We start from the raw sequence: 26,148 nt of genomic DNA, 5'->3' as shown, positions 1-26,148 counted from the left end.
TATTGTACAGCAGTCGCTAGAATGCTGTCTGTATTGTACAGCAGTCGCTAGAATGCTGTCTGTATTGTACAGCAGTCACTAGAATGCTGTCTGTATTGTACAGCAGGCACTAGAATGCTGTCTGTATTGTACAGCAGTCACTAGAATGCTGTCTGTATTGTACAGCAGTCACTAGAATGCTGTCTGTATTGTACAGCAGTCACTAGAATGCTGTCTGTATTGTACAGCAGTCATAGAATAGTCTCTGCATCGTCTAGAAGTCAGAGGGGGCTCGGTCAGTGTTGAATTTTATTATAGTTCCTTGAGATAACAATTCTTCATATTTCATTGGCTATATTAAAACCATGCCTGTACAGTTTCAGCCACATCCATTTGTGACGTGCTAACAGAAAAGACTGGTGTCTGAACCACTAGTGTCCGCCCTCTCCTTTACTGTTCATAAAGCAGAGATGTGGTTGCCAAGCTAGTTGTCTGCTCCATTTCACATCTCAATCTCTCTGCACATAGCCAGGATAGCCTTGTTCAGATAAGTTGTGACATTAAATGAAAGTTCATAATAACAAAGTAATCACTATACTGCACTGTGAGACACCGGCTACATGGAGAGATGGACGTTTTCATTTTTAATATGTTCACATTGCTGTAAAGTATTTAACACTAAATTCATTGCTACAAATAACAGATTCTTAAATATGATGCTTTATTGCCGTTTTACCACACAAATCAAAATCTCTCATAAAGCTTTTTGTTAAAATGGTCTTTTTTTCAATTTTACACAATTTTTACACCACTTTATAGAGAAAAGAAAATATACAAATCCAAGACTTCCAACTGCTTGAACCCTGAAACACATTGTGAGTATAAAAGTAAGCCCAGCAGCTATGTTTTTTGCTGCCAGCAATCATAACCTTCATACTTTTTCATGATAATCCATTAAAAAAAAAAAACCCGTTACACTTGAAAATATATATTTTATGCAAAATCTCTCCTCCAAAAACAGCAAAACAAAAACTTGAAAAAATGTAAAATAATAAAAATTCATAGATAGCTTAAATGTTTCCAACAATAAACAGACAATCTGTGTGTTCTGGCAAGACATTGCAACTGCAAAGTCTATATTCTAAAATAATCCTAAAATTCAACTTGTATGTAGACCATTTTGGACAAGTCTGTAACATTTTACATGTAGCCGTTATGTGGCCGGCATAGTAACATTCATGTAGCAGCTGTGGCCATTCAAAGAGTCTATGCAAATATCACTGCGTTTCACTTCCACTGGGTTAGTGGGGGAAATCAATTGACCGCGTTGTTCGTGAGAACAACATGTCCCGCACAATATTACCGTTACTATGGTAATAGTGCGCATTATTAATGTTAGTATGGTAATTTCAATGCTGGCTTTTGCTCACAGCTCTGAGCCGCAAGCAAAAATCTGTGGTAAAATGACCGCACTAACGGTTCTAGTGCGCGGGTCATTCTGAATTCCCCCCTGGAACTCTTAAGTCTAGTTTGCTGATCATCTATGCAGGCAAGTGAAACTAAAGGAGCACATATAGACATGTAATGGCATGATATCAGTAAGTTTGAATGACAACTACGCTACAGCTGATGTAAATGAGTTTTCACCATACATTGATAGTGTTTACAGTATAATGTTACAGTTTTAGTGCAAACATATACACATGTATTAATAATCTATGGCCACATTCAAACATAAAAGGCATAGCCTGGAAGTAACAGAAGCCTATATAGTTATAACAGGACAAGCATGTACGAATGATGTATGAGTAATAGACATGTGAATAAAAAAAGAAAAAAAGAAGAATGTAAAACTATACACACAGGTCAGACACATAGGATTTAAAATAGACTCCAGTATCTATGGGTATAGAACTCTAAGTTGAGATAATATCATTGGAATATATTCTCATTCCAGTTCAGAGAAAAATAAAATAGTAACACAATTACATGGAATGGACTGGGCTGATATTATCCTTCCTATAAAACAAAAATATTAATCAACTCTGAAATTGCTAATATGGCATTAAAAATACTAATGGCAAGACAATGAGAGATTTGTGCGGAGAGGTTAGAGGACGTTAATAACTCCCATTATTTATAAATAATACAGAGGATAAGGAGCTCTGCGTACCATCCCCATAAAATACATTGCATAGCATGGTGTCCCAGGCCTCACACATCAATTACCTGGACCGTAGGAACAAGTGAAAAGCAGTCTGATAGATTAACACTGACAGCGTAAAGTGAAATTGGGTATTCCTTTATACTGGCTTGACACTGATTAAATTCTATGTACACACAACCTCATTTACGAAGCACACAAGGGCTAAGCCACAGTACAAACTCCTCTATGGTGGCGTCACATGCCTATATTTGTGCTAGTGAACTTTGGTTTCCTCCAAAGTGCATGGGTTTGTGAAGCAAGATGGTGACATTTGTAGAAGAGTAGGTGAGTGGAAGTGGGCAGAGAAAGGGCATTCCATCCAAAGTAAGGAGCACACACACACCTGTGCATCTAGATTTGTAGAGGAGTGCAGAAATGAGATTCTTTTGTTGAGAGAGATCATAGACATGATATAATGGGGTGCAGAGGTGCAGGTTAATGGACATTCCAAACTTGGCAGAAGGGGGTCACACAGCTATTTGCAATATCTCACAGTTGGCAGAGATTGATTCTCATTGTATACTTATAATGTGGTGCATTTTGTATCTTCAAGTTGCACTTTAGTGGAGAAGCGCCTTTTGATGTGCACTTTATACAAAGTAATAAAAATCTTCCCACACAAAAATGTAGTAAAGACGGCCCTAAAACCCCCTTACTGTCAAAAATAATTTAAGACATAAATAAGGCTAAATCGAGCAGCGCTAAAGTGGTAAGAGGTTGGACTTTAGAAAACTTTGTTTTCAGGGAGGTGTAAAAATCTAGATTGCAGAGGCATCTCCTGAGGGACAACACTCACTAAGGATGCTCCTTGAAGTGCTCGGGCAGACAATCTAGGTGTACCAGTGAAAAATCAAAAGTGATAATGTGGTGAGCATCAAGTGTGCATCGTAAATAAGGCCCATAGTCCAGAAACATGTATTCAAGCATATACAGTGGATAATTTAGATTTAAAATCTGACTTAACACAAAAAAATTATCAGTTTAGGAGAAGACTTTCATGATCATGCTGATAGATTTGCTAAAATCATGTTACTCTTAGACAAAATAGAAAAAAAAACACAGATTACAATCTTGGCAAAGAGTGTTCATGATCGATATTTGCATTATTGGTGCAGAAGTAGTTCTAGGATTGGGAAGCACGTGATCAGACAGTACATGTTCTCTTCATCATAGAGCTTTGGCACTGGAAACGTGTGTGATGTGCGAGACTGGCTTCTGAGGGTATCCGCTGTACATGTAGACCTGCAGCAAGATGGTTATGTCTACAAAGACCTGAAGGAGACCACATATAGTAAACTGGAAGGGAGCCTGGTTCAGGACAAAGTACACAGTCTTAAATGTGTCTCCACTGGTCCACATTAGTACCATTTTGATACTGAAAAAAAAAGAGAGAAAAGAATGAGAGAAAATGTAAGGTGAAATACAATAAGCAACTAACAATGTAACAACTCAAAAAATGTTAATATCCAACTACAACAGGAATTAATAGAGTAATAATAAAACACTACATTATGTGTCCGTTACACAAATGTATGCACCACTGGCGACATTTCTCTCACAGATCATTAGGCTACATTTATCTGATCTTTTAGTAATTTCAACACTAAAAAAAAAATATATGCAAAGATATTATCTTGGTCTCAGACCACAATGGACTACCCATTCCTATATGTGTGTTGACACTAGGGCTCATTTACCAACACTGCAGTTATGTACAAAATCTACACTGAATCACAGTGACCAATCAGACAATCATTCTCTAACTTGCACTAACCAGATAAAAGCCAACAGCTGATTAGATGTTATGGCTCAGTGCTTTTGCAGCTAAATCATCATCAACATCAACATTTATTTATATAGCGCCAGCAAATTCCGTATCGCTTTACAATTGGGAACAAACATTAATAAGACAATACTGGGTAATACATACAGACAGAGAGGTAAGAGAACCCTGCTCGAAAGCTTACAATATATAGGACAATGGGAGTTAGAAACACAAGGGCATGTGCTACATCATATTGCACAATGGACCAGCCAGACTGCAAAGGTAAAAGTACAGAGTGGGCTGTGTGTGTTGCAATGTTGGTCAGAAGGTTGTTGTCTTGCGTTAGCAGTGTAGAGGATGGCAATAGGGTAATCTAGGGAAATTAAGATGATGGTTGAGGAATATCATAACCTTGTCTGAAGAGGTGGGTTTTCAGTGAACGCTTGAAGGTTTGAAGACTAGAGGAAAGTCTTACTGTGCGAGGGAGGGAATTCCACAAAGTAGGTGCAGCCTGGAAAAAATCCTGTAACCGAGAATGGGAGGATGTGATGAGAGTGGAGGAGAGACGTAGATCTTGTGCAGAACGGAGGTGTCGAGTAGGGAGATATTTCGAGACAAGTGAGGAAATGTATGTCGGTGCAATTTTGTTGATGGCCTTGTATGTTAGTAGAAGAATTTTATATTGGATTCGTTGAAATACAGGCAGCCAATGTAGAGACTGACAGAGTGGCTCAGCAGAGGAATAACGGTTTGTAAGGAAAATCAGTCTAGCAGCTGCGTGCAAAATAGATTGTAGGGGTTCAAGTCTGCCTTTGGGAAGACCAGTAAGGAGGGAATTGCAATAGTCGATGCGGGAGATGATGAGTGCATGAATTAATGTTTTAGCTAAATGCATTAGTCCTGTAGAGAGTAGGTAACAAACTGTCCTGAGAGCAGCTGTAACTGTAATAATGGACCAGGAGAACTGTATATGTGTTCTATGATCAGCGTAATGGCACATTTTGATAATACATATATGAATGTGTACATTTAGAAGTGCTTACAAACCTTTTTGCAGCAGATCTGGACACCATTAATAATAGCTATTGTCTTTTCCACCCGGTCTACATGCTCTGCACCTGAACTTTTTATTTAATTTTCTATTGACGTTAACTGTGCTGAATTAAAAGTGGGAATTTCGGGAGCAGAGCCAATGCCAATAATTGACAGTTCTGTCAAAGTATTGAAACTTTTACATAGCTATATACTATAAGCAAAGTAGTAGAGGAGTTCATAGACCTAGTACTTCCATTAACACCAACAAACCACAATCCTCTAAACTAGGGGTGTCCAACCTTTTAGCTTCCCTGGGCCACATTGGAAGACGACGAGTTGGTTTGGGCCGCACATAAAAGATACACTAACAATAACGATAGCTGATCATCCAAAACACCATAGAAAACATAGTTAACACATATATATATATATATATATATATATATATATATATATATATATATATATATATATATATATATATATATATATATATATATGAGAAAAAAAGTGATATATCACTTTTTTCAAATCCCCCTATACTTACCTTTCAATCACCATGTTCAAAAAATCCTCTCTAGTTATTATACTATAATCACTTTTTGTATTGTTTCGATGCAATATCAATAAAGTGCATTTAAGCCGGGCATTGTATATCAGGGTGCCCTGACCAGGCCTGCGGTACCTGACATATACATCACTGTGACCCCAAATTGTCGCCTGTTTTGATAATTACACCACTTTTAGTTAAGGGATAACAACTTATAATGGGCCAAAGAGAATAATATATAATGCCCCATTAGTAATACAAGTAAAAGTATGTAGCAGGGAGATAAGGTTCATGATGCTCCAGGACCAGGTGACTTTTATTCACTTGTCAGCGTCCCTTGAAATAATAAAAAAAATCCCCCTTAACTTACCTTTTAATCGGCTTGTTCTCCTGTCCTCTTCTCTTCTTTTCTCCAATTCTGTGCTGCTGATTGTTCTTCTCACGCGGGTGACTCCTCTGTGCTGCGCTCCGCAATGAATGTTGGGCGTGATGACATCACGCCCCACATTCACTGCGAGCACCGCACGGAGGAGGAGACAAGGGAGGGAGCCGGAGTACCAGCTGACGTGACTGCAAGGTATTTTCTTTTCTTTTTGCAGGTTTTTGTTTTTCCATTAACAGCGCTGCCCCCTTACCACAACCAAAACTCCTTCTAGGCCACATTTACAGGCGTGCTGGGCCGCATGCGGCCCGCGGGTTGGACAACCCTGCTCTAAACCCACCTACACAGACGGTCTAACAGCCCAGTCACTGACCCCACTCTGTCTTGGTATAAAAATTGCACGTCACACACCACCTTCTCCATGCCTTCATACCCACCCTAATTTCTTCCACTTCCCGATTGAGCTCTCTATTCTGTATAGCCATAGCACAGGCTGGGGAGTATCAGCCACCCCCACCAATCCACCCATCTATGCAAAAAAAGAGGAATGGCGGGGTCACATGATATCCAGTACTGTTTTACATATAACACTGATGGGTTCCGAAAACTTGCTCTTTTGGTCTATCCAGCACCAAGGTTTTGTGACTTCCTTGCTGCTTACTGTAGATGCACTGCTTACAGTGCAGAGTGAACAGAGAAAACGGGGAATGTTACCATCCCATCCACTATGCTATGACAAACTGATTTAAAAAAATCACTATACTATGAATTTGATACTACACATTATACTACAACCCATATACCACACAAAATGCCATAGCAAACCCACTACTGCACCATCATTGTATACCATACTACCACCACTAACTACACCCTACACGACATACTGCCACACTAAAAATGCAAACTTTACTACCAACAAAATACATAGACTACCTCTGTATGTACACCCCATCGCTCACTATTGCCTCACTAACACTCCCAGTATATACAACTAACAGTACCTGGCAAGCATACTATAATACCATTAAAATATCCCACACAACATACTGCCACTCTTAACACCATAAACTAAAATGACGTTATGCTTCCAAGACAATACACCATGCAATGTACTGCTTATTTAACAGCCCCAACTAAAATACCACCATAATATTACTGTAATACCTCACTACACTGGTACCCTAACACCGCTCAAACCTTCCATATCGATGACCAGCTCTATTGTAATAAATGAACAATGTTTCATCGATATCTGGACATTCAATTCTGTATCACATACCACTGCCGTATATTCCTACCCACAGTATACTGCTACCTTACCATTATTCATAACACTGCCAGTAAAGAAACCCACAAAACCTACTTCCAACATCCTAGATTATACCAGCTGCACAAAACGGTGACTAACAAAGTCCCATACAGCAGATGCTAAAACTACCGTACATACACACTATTAAACCACCGTACTACCAAACACAACTTACTGCCTTTTTTAACATCGTAAGCTATGTAATCATGTGCAAAAACTATAGCATACATATATTTGCAATTATAATTTAAAAATTACTGCATGCAATTTATAAACCGTGCTAACATAAAAGTAAACTCCAGTGCAAAAGCCCCTCTTGGCCAATGACCTAATAAGCCTGAAACAAGAGTGATTGGGTCTTGCATAAAATATAATGGAAATGTATTAAGTTTGTTAATTTAAATGTTCTAATCCATAAAACTATAGATGAACTATGAATTTGTTGCACATTTTGCTAACAACCTTGTATTTTTGTCATAGCTGAATGGTCACAGTTTCTTAGCTCTGCCCTCGAAGTACCAAACAATTCTTGTTTAAGCTTTACACCATTATAAAAGAAAACCTGAGGCATGAATGAGTCATTTATCCCGAGTGGAGTCAAGTTGTAAAATCGTTTTACAGCTGTCAGCAATATCAGAAGGTGGGAATCATCAGCCAGAAAGCCAAATCAATCATCAATGCATACTGTAGTCCATATGTGTGTGTAGATCTGGCAGATGGAAATGAAAACAATACAGTCCCTGATTGGTATTGAGCCATGAGCCAAAACCAAAGAGAGTGAGTAAATCCTTCAAGCGATCATTATTTTAAAAGTTGTGCGGCATACACTGACATTGCCAACAGCTGTAAAATTATTTTACAATTTGATTCCATTCAGGGATAAAAAACTGAACGCTTAAATCTTTTGAATACTTTATTGAAGAGGTTTCACTTTATTTTTTAATAATAATGCCCACCAATTATTTATTACTTTTTTGTGACATATACAGTGGCTTTCTGAAAAAAGTAGGTAATGTTTTGAACCTAAAATGCTCCATCAACATTTAAATCTACACAGACAAAAAAGCTGGACCCTTACTCGAGTGAATGGGAACTTCACACGATTGGGGCATTGACAACCTGTAAAATGAATACCCAAGCAGTAGAGGATCCCTCTTCAGCACATTACATGCATTAGGGGACCTACCAAATCATTAGCTAGGCAAGTAAATTGTATATTTAATTTTAAGCCACCTTATTTCATTTAACAATGTATCTAAATGTTGTCATGGACACATATCAAGAAGCCCTATCTTTGCCACAATGCTATCACTCAAGCACTGCATCTTCCTAGGGGATTCAACGGTCAGTGAACATATATAATTCCGCTGAAAGTTTGAGCCATTATCCTGGGAATTTCTTCTCATCAAGTAAGTTACAAGGCAAACTGTCAGCTTAAATCTATTCCAACTTGCATGATACCGGGTATAATCTGGCAGTGAGCGGTGCCACTAGTATTCCTCAGTTATACCAACTTTGTGTGCCATCTTTAAACTAATCTTCAAACTTATAGTTGGATGTCAGTTTACTAAAGGTAAATCAGCACATGTAACTAGAAAAGTAAATGAGAGGGATGCAGGTTTGTATTTACTGACAATAAGATTCATTTGTAAAACCTTTTAATGCCACAAAGAAAGAAGAAACTGCGGGACTACTATGGAAGCAACACTGCTTTTTCTGTCTACATTCCACCTCTCTTTGCATTGGATCTTCTGCAGGCAGCAAGAACAAATCCACAGGCAGACTGCAGGTGTAGTATAAAAACAATGTGAAACAGCACCACTACTTTATTATATAGCATCTGCTTCCTCCACCTCTCTGCTGCCGAAATCGAGAAATGCACTCCTCTGCAACTCTCAAACATCAATACCAGCAGCAAACTGAAATGGCAAATTAAAGCAACAATGCTTTATACCCTTTGTCAGATTGAAGCTATAAGTTACAGTAATGCTACTGTGATGCGGCATACAAGCAGGTGTGGCAGGGTAACCCGGCACTAACAAATCCGACACACACCACACTGACAAAAAAAAATTACTATGAGTATAACAGCGATAATATGATATTGACTAACCATGCAACGGACAACTAGTATTTCTGGCAGCTAAAATCGCCTCCAAATGTAAAATTCGACAGTAAAAAGTCACTTTTAATGGACATCATGATAACTGGAGTTTTAAAGTGGCAATGAGTGGACCCACAGCCTGGATTACATTATACAGTATTTGTTGAAAAAAAAATGATAAAAAAAAAAATAGATGTTCCAAAATAATCAAAAAAACAAAACAACATTTAGTTCAGCCTTAGCCTTTTCATATCTATATGTCCCATATAGTTTTCATTAAATAGCAAGTTAAGTATCTTTAAAGCTTGCATCTGATAATCATTGGTCTTGGCTATCCTCCTACAGATCACTATCTCCTGCTCAATACCTCTCTGGAGGGAAAATATGGGCTGTCACGGGGTCACACTTCGCACCATTTTCAGCATGTCATGTGATGGAAGATGGGTGAGGAATAGGGAAGGATGCCATAGTGAGAACAGAGCTTGTAACCTCTGCCACTGGAATTACTGCTCAGGAAAACATAGGAGAGTAACGTCACTTGCACAAAATATCTCAAGTACCCAGGGTAATACCAGGACAGAGAAATATAGAGTGTGTGTGTCACCAGTGTATTTGGTCTAAAGAAAAATTTCTGAAAAAGTAAGGATGTTACACTACCTAAGAATGTGAAAAGCCCTAGAAGCAGATTTACTAAAACTACTTAAATAAATATAAAAAAAAGTGGTATTGCCCATAGCAGCGAATCAGGTTCTAGATATAATGATCTAGAAAATGACAGCTAGAAGCCGATTAGTTGCTATGGGCAACATTTCCACTTTTCTTTTTTAGGAATTTTAGGAACTATATACCGAAAAGTGGGGGGGTGGTGACTTATTTCTCACTACTACCTTTCATTTGAATTAGTCCCCTGCCACTCATTCTCAAACTCCTATCACAGCACACAATGTTTAACAAACAGTCTGTCATTCTTAATGGCACTATCCTCAGTCAGTAATCACTGTGACTGGATATGGATATCTGGACTTTGAAAACATAGGTTTTAAAAGTCCATTGGGGAGTCAGCCCTACTTTTCGTTCAAACTGTGCTTAAAATTGCTGGATTATAGTGTGTTATCCATGTATACATGCATTCTATGTCTGTCTATTAGATATTCCTAAATTATGCCAGGTGGGTTATTGAACATACTTTGAGGTACCATTACCCTGGTATCCTCTCAATCACCTTCTTTACCTCTCAATCCTTCTAACTCACATTCTCTTCCCACCACCTTCCACTTCATTCTGGTTCTGCACACCATCAGGCAAACCTCAAACATCTATCTACTGTCACTTTCAAGATCCTTTAAATGTGCTCTAAGGAACACACATTCTGTCTGTAATAAACCAATTTACATCCATGAACTCTTCTTCTCAAACTATCCCAGACTTCTATCAATAATGTAATCATGGTTCACACAATTAAACACTGCTTCAACTGTTGCCCACATGGTAGTCTCCATCCACCCACTTCTACAGGCCTAAGAGAAAAAGAGGTGGGGTAGGCTCCTCCTATCACCATACTACACATTCAAAGTGCTCCACCCTATTATTCACTCACTTTCAATCTTTTAGTACATCCAGTGTTTCAACCCCTTCTTGCTGTGTGTTGCTATTATATATTGTCCCTCGGCATTACCCCAGTAATTGCTTAAACATTTCTTATCCTGGCTCCCATATTCAAATCCACTGATATCCCCAGTAACAGTTTGGGCGATTTCAACATCCCTATTGATGTTCCATACCATCCTCCTGCTTACAAACTACTTTTTGTAACCCTTGCTCTCTGCAGAGTGGACCTACTCTCTCACTCTTCTTGATTTTACCTGAATTTGTCCAGTATCTGATCTTTGCAACACTCAATTTCCTCTCTCAATTCTGCATCTTGATCACATCCACCAATATCCCTTACCGAGTATCTCCAGCTATTCTGTTGTCATCAGTCACTCACATCCTTTGTCAGGACATGTCATTAACAGAGAGAACTTACAGAAATTTATAAGGGTTACTCCATCACATAATTGTGGTGAATAAGGCCTAAATCATAACTGCAGTGTAGATATGATATATCAAATGAAACCATTGATAAGTTGAGCTATTAAAGTGTAAAATGTGAAGCTAGAGAGTGTGTATTCAGTGGCTCTGCACATCCCAGTGTTAGACGATAGCAGTGTCAGCTGTACCAGCTTCAAAGCTCCTCTGCTGTGACCTACATCCTGACAAGTTAGTTTCTGGACACCTAAATAGACTTTGTAGGGCCAGTCACAACTGAACCTCCTTACAGCTAAAGACAGCATTTGAAGGCCTATACAGGTATATAGAAATATGAGCTTTAAAAAGGAAAATGTCTTCATAATTCATATTCTGGGAAATCTGTCTGCCACTCCATGCTGAGGGGCCGATATCACACCAGGGTTGTGAATGACAGGTACTGGCGGTACCCGGGAACAGCTATAATCACACATTTGTAGGTAAGATATGTCACATTGTCATAATGCCATCACGTTTGGTATTTAAATGTGTGCGAGATTATGACCGGTTTATTGAAGGGGGAGTTATCTCTCTGGGATATATCTGTGAAGAATTACCCAAAGGTCAAAATTTTGGGAATATTTGTGAGCAAACTATAGTGACACCCTGGGGACATCCCTGCCCCCCTATTAGCATTAACACTGCCCCTGTGAAGACCGTCCCATTTAATTTTGCTCACTGGGGTGCCTCAGCAAGGGCCAGTGGAAAGCAAAGCAGGGGACTTCTTGGTAATTATTTTAGCCTAAGGGTGCCTTGAACTGAGAAAGTTTGGGTTTCACTGCTCTAACGAATCCATTAGCCTGTTAAGAAGAATATAACTCAACCAAGTTAACCCTTTGAATGTCGGCGCGACATTTGTTAATACATTTGACTAACAAGCCTAATGTGTGCTTGCATTTACATTTGTGTAACAGTCTGGAGGTGTGACGAGTTAACCCTTTGATTGCTGGTGTGGGCTTTGCTAACCTGTGGGTAGCCAAAAGCATTGTGTGCCAGTGTGGGACAGTATATTGGGGTCCTATTGCCTGTATTCAATAGGTGGTGGCAAACCTGAAGTGAGTGGGGGTGTGAGTGCACTGTTGTGGGGCAATTCAGTAGGTCTATAACCTGTGTGATAGGTAGAAAAAGAATGGAATGGAATCACATGTAACCTCATACAGCAAACACCCCAAAGTCACGAAAGCTGGGAGCGTGTTCGTGACAGGACACCATAAAACAAAAGGGCGGGGCACAGTATCCTGATGCTTGGGCTACTGACGACCACTATTTCTGAAAAAAACAAGCAAAACTGAATAGTTAAATAACCACCTGATGAAAACCTACACTTACCTTCACAGCGATTGCGTTGATTTCCGAAGAGTCTGGTATGCAACACCTAGTAATTGCAAATCTGCTGCATGCTGGCGTTGGAGTGTGACCTCATGTAAAAGTGTATATTTTCATCAGGTCATTGTTTAACTATTCGGGATACAGATTACCACCGAAACCAAAGCACTGCCTTCAAATTGTCTTCAGCGAAGTATAAAGCCTACCCTCCTCCAGCTTGCTGCCTAGGCATCATCCTTGACTCTCCTAGATGCCCTATGTTCCACACATCCAATCGTTCACCAAATCCTATTGCATGCATCTAGGAAGCATCTCCAGAATATGCACGTATCTCAAACAAGACAGTTGCACTAAATCTCCTAAATTTACTATTGCAATTCCCCTCTTATTGGTCTTTCCTTAACCAGGTTTCCAACCCTCCATTTCTTTTTAAATGCAACAGCTAGACTGCCAGTGCCTACATTAGATGCCAGTACTTTACAGAATCAGGTATAAAATAGGCCACTTTAATTAATATTTAAACAATTAACAAGACAGCAACACCACAAATCTCTACATGTTTCTCAAAAGATCTCCCAACTGGAACCCTCCATTCTTCACCTCTCACCCTCACCCATTTCTGCTTACAGGACCTTTTTCAGGCTGCATACCACTCTGTGGGATTTCCTCCCTCATACACCAAGGGCTAGATTTACTAAGCTGCGGGTTTGAAAAAGTGGGGATGTTGCCTTTGGCAACCAATCAGATTCTAGCTGCCATTTTGTAGAAGGTACTAAATAAAAGAAACCCAGAAACTGATTGTTTGCTATAGGCAACATCCCCACTTTTTCAAACCCGTAGCTTAGTAAATATAGCCCCAAAACTTTCCCCTAGCCTCAAATGTTACCTGAAAACACACTTATTAAGCTTATCAAAATTTCTTAACCTCTCTAAGGTATTACCAAAATTAACACCCCTCTACACAGTTTACACAAAAAAAAAATTTATTCTTTCAATAACCAAACAACATAGTGACTGCCCCAAACCAACTCTAAGGTTCCATGGTTCATATAGCCCTACTAAATACATTTACAATCTGGCTGGACCAATATATATATATATATGGCATTTAAACTTGTGTAACCAACTTCTGATCACATGGATTGTAAGCTTGTGAGCAGGGTCCTCTCACATCTTTGTCTATTTGGTAACAAGCAGTCTTGTTTTATTACTGTTTGTTCTAATTGTAAAGCACTGCAGTGTATGTTGGCGCTATGTAAATAAAGGCCTAGTAATAAAAAATGTGGACAGTTGTTATACAACAAAAAGTACATTTGTAAACTAGGACTTGTGTTATTTGGCTATCCTGGCACAGGAATCATTGAACTCCTGAAAAAAGCTTACCATGTGTTTTAAAGCTATGCAATTAGTGGTCTCAATGGTCAATTTTCTACCGTGAAAATGTCTTAAGATTTTATAGTTTTCTGTATTCTCTTCTGTCCTTCATGTTCAAAATACAAACAAAGCAATGTTCCCTAGAAGTAATTTAACATTCCCTGCTAAGCTAGCACTACATTTTTGCAACATTGTATTTTAATTGTGTTATTTTCTTTTCTTCTTTTCAAGGACAGATTTTCTTTGTTGCTTAGAACATGCGATGAAGTCGAGGCATTGACACAAGTAAGACAGACATACTTTCATCAGTTAAATATAGACAGAAAAAGAAATGGTAAAAAGAGTCATCCATCTTTGTTCATACCACACTTAATGTGAAATGGTGAATTTCATATTATAAATAATATGTCAGAGGTGCTAATGCGTGTTTCCGTGTATATAATGCTGTTTAAGCTACATGGCTACAGTATTGTTTAACTTTGTAACACTGCTTTGCTTTATTATTTTTAATATACTTTTCTTTATCTATTATATTGTTTTGTACTGTGGTTTTATCACTAAGTACATAATAAATATCATAGCTTTGAAGAAGCTATTGTAAGTGCTTACACTTAACCGGTCAGATTATTCAAGATTATATGTGGATTAAGAGTTATTTATTAATAATGTATTGTTATGCTTTACCAGTGACTGGGTTATCAGCTAGCCCATCCTAAATATGGAAGAGCAAACTGATCTTAAACAGTAAATTGACGATTCTGAACATGATTTCTACTTATGTAGGCATATACAGTACATGCAGCCTGTAAAAGTGACAGGTATATACTGTATATGTGACCTAAAAGTGATGGAGCAGTGCCCTGCTTTACTGAGAGGATAAGAGCATGATTAGATTGCAAGTGCTTCAAAAACGAACATACAATGATTTGATGTTCCAAGTCTTCTGAAGGACAAATTCAAAACAGGTATTTTCTTGCAGATCAGAAAATAGACACTTCTAAAACATGTCAAGTCTGTGCCTCACAGATAAGCTAGTTAGTAAAAATGCAATGAAACGCTGACATAAAATACTCATAAAAAATAAAAAAAACATAAAAAAAATATATATATATATATATATATATATATATATATATATATATATATATATATATATATATATATATATATAAATAATATTTGATGGTCATGATGTTACAGAGAAACATGCATTTATTACAATTGTATTATAGTGTATATGGACACATTTGATTATGTTTAATATGTCCCTACACATTTGTTAAGGAACACTCAAATTCCTGGTCCCACCTCTTGAATCTTTTGAGTTGGATTCCAAGAATTGGATAAAGAGAGATCTTTTTTTAAACATACTTTATGGATAAAGGTTAACATATCCTGCTTAAAGCATGCAGAAAGGTCAAACAAACACCAACTTCTTTTTGTAACATAAAATTAGTTTCTAGGGTTAATGATGTTGACCTAAATTAGTTTAATCCTTTTTCTGCTGGATAGCAATGTACTAGTTTGTACATGAAGGGCCTGATCCATCAAGACACTTATCTGTACATTTTAAACGTATCCTTTGGTATATCAATCTGCGCATGCCCAGAAGTGCAGAATGCACCAATAACATAAACCTGATCAAATTCAGCTAGGAATGTAAACCACACTTACTATAACCTACGATGTCGGGGAGGGAGCTGGTTTGTCGGGAACGGGTGTAATCACAAAGTCAATGTACAGTAAGGGTGTGCCTGTGCAGCCACGCCCAATTCAAGGTCGGGTGCACAGAGACAATAAGTATTTTCAGCCGTATCTCCTGCTCCAGGTAGGGGTCCAGTTAAAAAGAAAAAAAAGTGTGGAGTCCCCTCTCCCAACCAGATTACCCATTGTGCTGTCAGCCTAGTGCTTTTATTAGCAAAATTGGAGGTCAAAGAGTGTGGGGTCTTTCCAATTTTACTACAACCAGCACTAGGCTCAGCCAGCGGAGCTGTTTGCCCTATAGCAGGGGATCCCGCAATGTGGGGTCTCTGTGCCATAATGACAAACCAGCCCCAGGCTGGTCAGCAAGGGGCAGCCCCAGGTTGGTCAGCAAGGGGCTGGATTCCCTAGGGAGTTGGGCTCCACAAAAAAATAAAACCTGTGCGGCTCAACCCCCACCCCAGGGTTACACAGTCCCTAGGGCTCTTCCCACACCCCTGGGCAGTGAGTGTAGGGTAATAAAGGTGTTATTTTGAGTCTGAACACTATTTTGTGTTTGTGCACAACAGGTTCCAGCTAGCCCATGCTGCCGTTAACAATTTAGGCATGCTGATGCTTTTAGTACTACAAGCACAAGCATACCCATGGCAGACAGTGCAATGCTGGCACTTGGGGAACCACAAGTGCCAGCATCCCCTGGCACCCAGGGCCCGCTGTGGTTAAATAAACCACACTCATCATTGGCACCATAAAATGTATTTACAAATAAATACCCAAGTAATACTTACCAACATCTGTGTTCTTAATGTGTAAATGATTCATATCTTGTAAGCGAATAATCCAAATGGCGTTTAAATAAAAAGCTGTAATGCAGCTGGACCTAAAAGGTACAAATCCTGCAGTCTCCCATGTATAGAGCAGCCCTACACCCATATTCATCAGCGCCTGTATCTTCAGATCCGTGCCTTGATGAATTTGGGAGTGCCCAAAGCCGAAATACCAGCGTATAATAAATACTACACGCTGGTTGCACTCAGACTGTGTGCCTTGATCAATCAGGCCTGAAGAGGATTTTACCAGAATGCACCGTAAGTCAACCCTCAGTGATAGCACCATAGAGTGATCTGTGTTGTCGGTTTTAGGGGTGATTCCACTCCTTTCTAAGGCTAGCACGCACAAACAATCCACATAGGTAGAAGAAAAAGAAAAGAAAAAATCCCTTTAAACTCTACACACTGCACTAAAAAATGTGTTATTTTGAGGTCAGTGAATATCAGAAAAGCTGCTATGACATTCAACAGCAGGTATGAGTCACTTTGCTAAAATGGAGATGTAGCCTTATACACTAGATCATTATTGCTTGGAGCAAACATGTACACTTGTATGTTTTTGAAACATCTTGGAGTTTGACATTTGTACTTTTCAGACCTTAACAATAATTTAAATGAAGACTGCACTACCTCCTTAGGCTTTATTCTGCTTCTGGTGCCTTCTTCCTTTATAAGGTTACAATCTAGCAAATAAATCAATTTACCCTGCCGAATGCAATAATGTAATTTTAAAGCAAAGGCTATGAGTAACAGAATAAAAATGGATAGAAAGGATAACCATGAAACATCTTATTATTCAACATCTCTGGGTTAAAACCCAATTTTCTACAGACACAAAATGTCACTATGACATATAATGGCCAAAATAATATGGTATGAAATATAGTTTTTACCAAGTAATTCAATGTCTGCTTTTGACAGCAATCTGCTAGGAGACCTTTAAAATGGGGGACATGTGTCACAACAGTGGCCACCAATCACATGCTTCTTACTTCAGCTCAAAACCAACAGCAGTTGGAGTAGATCTACACTGCCTCAGCTCTTCGCCCAAACTCCCACTTTTCCTTTTTGACACCGATATAAAGCATTCAATATTTTTGAATACTGTTGGCAAACGTCACAGCAGCGTCGAGGATCGACTTTATACCGAAAGCAAGGCTGTTTTAGGATCTACTGAACTACCATCTCTGTACAGCTGTGGGACCCACTGAGCTCAATTGTGATTGCCGTTGTCACCTATGTTAGGCTGCTGGACCTTCTGCACCCAACTGTCAGAGTAGGCAGTGGCTCCAGGATACTACCAACCCCAGCCAGGGGGGTGATAAAGTATCCTTCACCTCCATTGCGCCACACAATTTGAATACATTTTTCCTTTACACTCTCTCATTACCTACCCCAGCTAATATTCATTCACATCTTTACATCATGCACCCACTCAATTTAGTCTCCCCTATATACTGTCACCATACTTCACTCCAAACTCCTCCTCTTTCTCTATCATCCTATTTCTCCATCCCCTATTATGATTTCCCCATCACTATTTCTCTCCTCACTAGTCTGCACACATGAACTGTTTTGTCGCCTGCACCCACCATGCTCACCAGCCTACATAAACAGAAATAAATCCTCCTCACACGTCCTCTTCCTCATGGCTGCTGGTGATATCTCACCCAAACCTGGACCCTGTACAATGCCTACTCTCTGCTCATGCTTCTCTTTCCATCCCAAACCTTTCCGTCCACTCCATACTTGCAATCCTGCCAACCTTATCCACATATCTCCACTACCCTCTCTCCACTCCTCCTGTCCACTATGGAACACCAGATCTGTTTGCAACAAACTTGAATCCATTCATGATCTATTAAATTTCTAAATCCCTTGACCTCCTTGCCATTACAGAAACTTGACACTACATCCCCTGCAGCTCTCCCCTATGGGGGGGAACTCTCCCTCAGCCATATACCCAGACACGGAAACAGATAAGGTGGTAGAGAAGTCATTCTACTTTCTCAAAGTTGCACCTTCCAAGTAATACCATCTGAACACTCCCTTTCATTCTCTTCCTTTGAAGTTCACACTATCATTCTATTTTATCCTCTTCACCTTCGTGTTTATCGCCCCCAAGGTCCAGTTTCTCAATTTCTTGACAACTTTATGGCCTTGCTCACTTATCTCCTATCCTTTGACCTGCCTACTCTCACACTAGGGGCTAGATTTACTAAGCTGTGGGTTTGAAAAAGTGGGGATGTTGCCTATAGCAACCAATCAGATTCTAGCTTTCATTTATTTAGTACATTCAATAAAATGACAGCTAGAATCTAATTGGTTGCTATAGGCAACATCCCCACTTTTTCAAACCAGCAGCTTAGTAAATCTAGCCCTAGGAGACTCAAATCTGATCACAATCTCATTCCTTGAAGCAACTATGAGCAAACTTTGGGGAGTATGTCGGCTACCATTTTGCCTGCTCTTGTCATGTTTTTGGTCCTTTCCAGCCTAAAACTACTCTATTGTGTGACCAGATTGACAAGAGAGCCCTGCGAAGGAATATATATGGGATAATGTTCCACATATTGTAAATTATACAGAGATTATAACTCACTGGCCAAACTAATTACAAGAGTGAAGTTATAAGGAGACAGGGGTAATGCTAAGCTTTTCTGATTAACTACATGCAAGAGAGACGTGCAGACTACTTTGTGTCTATGCCAATAGGCAATATATTTCAATCTTTATTGTATGTGTGTGTGTGTGTATATATATATATATATATATATATATATATATATATATTACACAAATTACACTGGATTTATCAGTACCAGATGGAGTCATGTTTTGATAGCATCTACACTTTCTAATCCACGTGCTTAATGTGACATTATCTAAAGGTTTATAGAACATATAGGAATGTGTTTAAAACCTTGCATTATGTTCTTTCCCAGAATTTCGAGATTTTCCGAGAAAGAGTTTTCTGAGCAGACAGATCTCCAAACCTAGACCCATTCTCAGTGCTCAACATTACTTCTCGCTATAAAGTAGGCTGACTGTATTTCATCTGTACATCACAGCAGAGTGAACACATTTTGTCAAAGCTTTTGTGTGTTCTGTCAAATTATTGTATATACATATTATTTCTAGTTTAAAAAAAGAAAAACCATCAGCTGCATAACACCTTTATTTATATGTATTATAGTATATTGTTGAGAAGTGTGATATGCCTAAAACACATCAAATTGTTAAAATTCAAAACATAAAGGCATTTAAGAACATATCTGGAAACCTCAAAAAAAATAAAAATAAACCCACAATAATACCCAAAAATAATGCAACACACAAAAGCCGGTGTTGACCCAGTGATCAAAAAACTCCCCGTGCTTGTCATAGCTTTTACCCATTGCTGTGTGGACACTCTCTCTTTCAGAGACAATACCAATAAAACAAACAAGAAAAAAAAAATCTTATTTCAAGATTTATTTGTTCATTTACTTTTTAAAGATTTTAAGACAATACCACACTGGTTATGTAATAGCCATGTAACTCACACTATAGGAAATGCTCCCTGCATTATATCCCCCCCCCCATCCCCCATAGTTCGTTCCCCCCCACATGGTGCCAGGAATCAGTGCTCCTACATCACAAAGTCCTCGCCACATGGTGCAGGCTTCTAGCTAAAACATGCAGACTTGAAGCCACGCTGAACAATATTGATACTGATTGTGACATCTAGTTGGTATTTAGAGAATTCCGCAAATGAACGTCTTTTACACATCCATGTTGCAAAATATATTGATTTAGGTTTAAATCTGCCAGCAACAATTTACATAGTAAAGTGATCCAAAAATTGTATTTTTAAAAAAAACACTGTGGTTGTTTGTAATAAGACAAATGGTTGAGTACTTTTTCTTTTCAAGATGCAACTAATGATTAACAAATGGCTAGATGTCATGCGACTACAGTGGCAACCATGACATAGGATGAAGAGATCAAAGAGGCCTTGGAATGTCCCACTTCTCCACAACACAACTCCAACCCCTTTCCTTTGCCATCATGTACATGGAGGGATGGCTCAGGTAAAACAGGTAAATCTCTTCTCGGGAATGAGTTTGGGTACTGATATGCAAATCTAAATGAGAGACGTTACTTTGTATTGGCAGAGAAATTTTGCAAAGGAAAATTTCTAGGATCTAGATATCCTAGAACAGTCAGAATAATGTTAAAACAAAGGTTGTTTTTATTCATATAGCTTTAACCAATAGTTATGGTACCCACATTCCACTGCTTTTCATTTCTTCCATTCATTCCTCCTTATCCATCCCAACATTCTCGTTTTCTTAATATAAAAGGTTTCTCTGCTGCAGAAGTTGGTGGTTTATGTTGCAAGTATTATTGAATGACTACAAATTAACTGAAAACAAATACAAACTAGTAAATGTAAAGCTGCAAACTCTGATCAGTGATTTAATAACCTGTATCAATCAGTCAATTTATCTTAAAAAAAAAAAAAAATTGTATATTCCCTGTCACCTAACATAATAAAATACCTGTGCTTCTCCTGTATCTACAGCTTTACAACTTGATCGATAGAGACATTGTGTTGTATATTAATCTCCATAAAATGAATATGTACATTAAAAACAGAGGACCTGGGATACTCATTTCTATTTTTTTTCTATTTTTATTTCTGCAATTAAATTTGGTTCTGTAATTCAATTTTATACAGACAAATGATATTGTGCTTCCCTTAGTTCATAAATCATCTCCATTAACTTTGTCATTTGTCTTTGTACCATTTGCGATTTGTAAATATCTCTCTCTGTGTAGAGAACAAAAGTGCAATCCATATCTCAGTAGCTATATTAAGACACTGGAATGTGAAATGACAGGATCAAAATCGTCTCTTGTTCTTTCGCAAAATCAGCATTAGTCCTGGCAGAGACGAGTTGCTACTGGCATGGACACTTTCCAAGTTCTGCTAACAAAGACATTGTTCTTCTATACAGAGATAGCATTTCTTATGAGCCAATGTTCATACTTTTAAATATAAATGCTTTAAAGTGAAAACTTTTAAATTATAAGAATTACCTAAGATTAAAAACCCCACAAAACTATTTAAAAAAAAAAAAAAAAAAAAAAGTAGACAATGGTTTTCTAGCAGTGTAAAAATAATTGTTTTATTCAAAGATCATACTTGCTGAGATTGAGATCCTCCCTGGGAGATACCGGAGGAGCAGTTAAGTGCCAATTGCCAGGGTCGAAGCCGTGGTGTAAAGAGCGCCATATGCAAGCAAGTACTGACATAAGAGTATTTAGGAGTCTCATATCTTTGCAGTATATTATATGAAGGTATGACTGGGTGCTTCCTCTGGTTGTGAGGATCTTATTAATTGGCAACAATTTATTGAATTCAAGTAAACAGCCTTTTATTAAACAAAGTGAAAAATACATACAAACTACCACTCGCAAAGGAAGGAAGTGCTGCCTACATTATACTAAAACAAATATCGGGAAGCTAATAATCAAACAAAAACAGCATACACACAATGGACCGCAGCTCCCTATATACAGATGTCTGGTTCTGTAGATCACAACAAAAACGAAAAAATAACAGCACCAATTCCACACATTGTTTAATAATTGAACCAAATCATTAATATAAAAATAACTATAAAATCAGATTGATAATTATCACATTAAAACTATATTAGCAACAATTAGACATGGATAAATGCACCTAGGTATCCTGGATATATCATGCAGAGATGATTAGAAGAAATGGATCACTGAGAAATAAATCCTAACTCTCCTGGCTAAGCTTAAAGGACAACATAAAAGTGAAAAAAAACGTTGCTTGTTTCGCATGCAGAAGCCACTGCAGCAAGTAGTTTGTATAAGGAATATATAGATACTGTCCCATCTGAGAGATAATGCAGAGGTTTCCTTGTTTCGATCCTAAAGTAGGATCAATCCACTTGAAATGATCTTGAAATGAACAACCTTGGGGTTATGGTGTTATGATGTTATAGACACAACCGAGGATCCAACGGTGCCACCGATGATATATTATCCTGACGTGTTTCTCCATGACTAAGCACGGTTTCATCAGAGGATCATTAGGATCATCAGGTTTTACTCCTCTGATGAAACCGTGCTTAGTCATGGAGAAATGCGTCAGGATATTATATCATCGTTGGCACCTTTGGATCCTTGGTTGGGTCTAGAACTTCATAACACCATAACCCCAAGGTTGTTTATATCAAGATCATTTCAAGTGGACTGAGACTAATCTAGGATTGAAACAAGGAAACCTCTGCATTATCTCTCTGATTCATCGGTGGCTATCAGGTGGGACAGTACCTGTATATTCCTTATACGAACTACTTGCTGTAGTGGCTTCTGCATGCTAAACAAGGAACTTTTTTCACTTTTCTGTTGTCCTTTAACCTTAGCCCAGAGAGTTTGGATTTAATATATCCAGGATATCTAGGTGCATTTGTCCATGTCAAATTGTTGCTAATATAGTTTTAATTTGATGAATATCAATCTGATTTTATTAGTTATTTATTAATGATTTGGTTCAATTATTAAACACTGTGTAGAATCAGCGCGCTCTTATTTTTTCGTTTCTGCATTATACTCACCCCACGCACCAATAGTTTGTTCCCCATTTTAGTACCAGCATTTATTCCCCCACACAGTGGCAGCATTCCATCATTATGGTATTTCAAAGGATGCAAGTGCAGCAAACACAAGTATCACAAACACATGACGAATTAGCAGAACGTCTGGAGATGTGCATTACGGTGGAATTATTAGATCATGATCTCTCTTACTCAGGATTGCCCCAGCTTCCGTTAAACTTGCTTACACTTTTGAGAGGTACAAAGGGAAATATTACTACGTAGATTGTTGGGAATCTTGGTTTATTTCCTGACATTCTATTTTACTCCTATTGTTATTATGTTCAGGGTTTTAATCAAGATCACCAGCTCAATTTTAGATTCAAGGGCAGTTAAAATGTCAACTTCGTTACCTGCTGAAATTTCATGCCCAACGCCAGCAGCAGCCTATAGATAGGAGACAGATTCCTTCCATACTTTGAGGGGAGGATAAAAATGGCAATTACAAAAGTTGCACTTTTGTTTTTATCCAATAGCAAAGAAGACAAAGCCTGAATAAAAGTGTACCCATCTCCAGTGGACAAAGGAGGCAACCATTTTGCAATTTACTAAGAACCTGTGACTCCACTGGGGCGTAACATAATTGGGGCACATTGTACCTCCCAACTCAGTGAGGCGTCTTGTTTCTAGAGAATTGGCAGCTATATCCTCATGGATACTGGGGTCATAAAATGGCGTCCTCCACTTATTGTAGGTAACATGTACGCTATACAGAATTCAATGCATTTTTAAGTCTATTTTAATGCAAAAACCTACTTCTGTGAAATACTGTTACTGTTTTAAAAAAAAGATTTTGCTGTTCACTAGACCTTTTGATACACATGGGACTACAGTCTAAGAAATGTGAATTGTTTTCTTGAATTCATTGCCCTACTTCCCAAACTTTGTGTCAGCACATCTTCCATTCCAGGGGAAAAAAAAGTTTCCTTATTCATAGTACTGACTCGTAAAAATGTCATGTTTATTTTCTTTGAGCTGACAATTCTATTAAGCCACTGGTTTATTTTGAATTCAGGTGCTCCCTCGGAGCAGCATTTTCTACTTCAATTTATAAACAAGTAGGTAGGATGTTTTTTCTTTGGTCTTCTATCAACAGATACAACAACCGACCTGCCTCAAAGGATACATTCCAATTTCCCCAAAAGGAAAATTTACATGGAGTAACAGAAAATAAAATGAAAATTATGTTCTCATTGAGGTTCACATTTAAAAACACAAGGGTTCAACAAACTGTGCGTTTACCTCACTGCAAAAATCCCACATTGGAAATAACTGGCTTTTAAACCTCAATTAGATGTCATATTTTAGATTTAGCTTTCTTATTACACTGCCTGGGTTTGAAAAATAGTTCATACAAAAGAAATAACCATACTTAGAAAGCCACACATTCCAAAGGCTTGTAATCAAACCGCTAGTCCTGCTTTCTGTAATTGATGTACAATAATAATAATTTGAAATGTAAAGGAAATAATTAAACAAGGAAATAATTTGTGCAAGAGCATCATTATTGCAAATATGCATTGTGATACCCTGTGAAGACATCTGTCACTCTGACTTTTCTATTGAACGCTTACTAAGAGCACAGGGACTTGCAGTTCAGTAACTGCTGCAGTGCTTAAATGTGTACATCCAAGCTCTACTAAAGTAATGCCCAAGTCTATTATACATGTTTTAAATGAGGCTATTACATTTTTCGAACAGGAAAATACAAGCTGAACATTTTCACTATATCCCCACTTCAGCACTAAAAAAATCATAGGAGCCAATTAATAATGTGCATAAATTAATTTCTATTCATATCAATAGATGGACATCTTCTGGCATCTAGTTCTGACTAACTTTTTTTTAAAAGTATATACACCTAATTTATTGCATCCTGTGCTTCACATCGTGCAACTGTGTTTTATTTAAAAGTATGTAACAGGAATTGATCATCTATTTCTATAACCTGTGTTTGGCTGCTGCTCCGTGCAGCATAGTTTATGAGACCATCCAGGCCTGGCACTCATCTAGCCTAACTAATACCAATAGGTATTTTGTTTTGGTTTGTTATTTAAACCATATGACCAATTAGCACAGATGTAGTTTGTTTGCTTGCATCACAGCTATATCTTAGAATTCACTCTAAGTGGGATGGTGTTGGGAGTTTTCCTACACTAAGGGCTAGATTTACTAAGCTGCGGGTTTGAAAAAGTGGGGAAGTTGCCTATGGCAACCAATCAGATTCTAGCTTTCATTTATTTAGTACCTTCTACAAAATGACAGATAGAATCTGATTGGCTGCTATAGGCAACATCCCCACTTTTTCAAACCGAAGCTTAGTAAATCTAGCCCTAAGTGGGTTTCTCAACCCACTTTGTGTAGGAAAATTGTGCATACAGGCACCTTGAACCACCACCTTGAGTCCATCCATATGAACATGAACCAAGATCCAGACCCTGGAGTTATTGTGTTAAAGCACTTTGTACAAACAGGCATGTACTGATCATGCACACCAACAGCTTAATTAGCATTATAACATGAATAATAATGAACTAATGAAACTATCCATTTTCCAATCAAACATTCAATGAAGATGACAGAGTAATGGAAGATTATACAGATAATTCAACAAAATGCATTCAGCAACACAACAGGTCTGATTTATTTGAACCATTAAAGTAGAATGTTAAAGGTTAAATAAACCACAAGGGAAAAAAAGTATTTGCACACTAGATCAGCAAAAAGTTATTAAACACAATAAAATATAAACAAGATTAAAAACCTCAAGTAAAGAGCATCTTAGACCTGTTTAATTTAAAAAAAGCCTAAAGGCCGTTATCCACTGGTGTAAAAAA

The 26,148-nt window shown here is 38.1% G+C and overlaps 1 protein-coding gene across 2 annotated transcripts in view; it reads right to left on the bottom strand.

Moving 5' to 3' along the window:
* Positions 1–681: 681 nt before the first annotated feature.
* SLC66A2 (solute carrier family 66 member 2) overlaps positions 682–26,148 on the bottom strand; it is a 69,293-nt gene continuing 43,826 nt past the window's right edge. For both annotated transcript variants that reach the window (XM_075213186.1, XM_075213187.1), the window contains one exon: positions 682–3,560. In XM_075213186.1, the coding sequence (XP_075069287.1) occupies positions 3,353–3,560 (208 nt within the window). In that variant the 3' untranslated portion in view covers positions 682–3,352. The remainder of the gene's footprint in view (positions 3,561–26,148) is intronic.

The sequence above is a fragment of the Mixophyes fleayi genome, chromosome 5 (genome assembly GCF_038048845.1).
Source record: "Mixophyes fleayi isolate aMixFle1 chromosome 5, aMixFle1.hap1, whole genome shotgun sequence".
In the NCBI taxonomy this organism is placed as follows: Eukaryota; Metazoa; Chordata; class Amphibia; order Anura; family Limnodynastidae; genus Mixophyes; species Mixophyes fleayi.
This window is presented reverse-complemented; position numbering and strand designations above follow the sequence as displayed.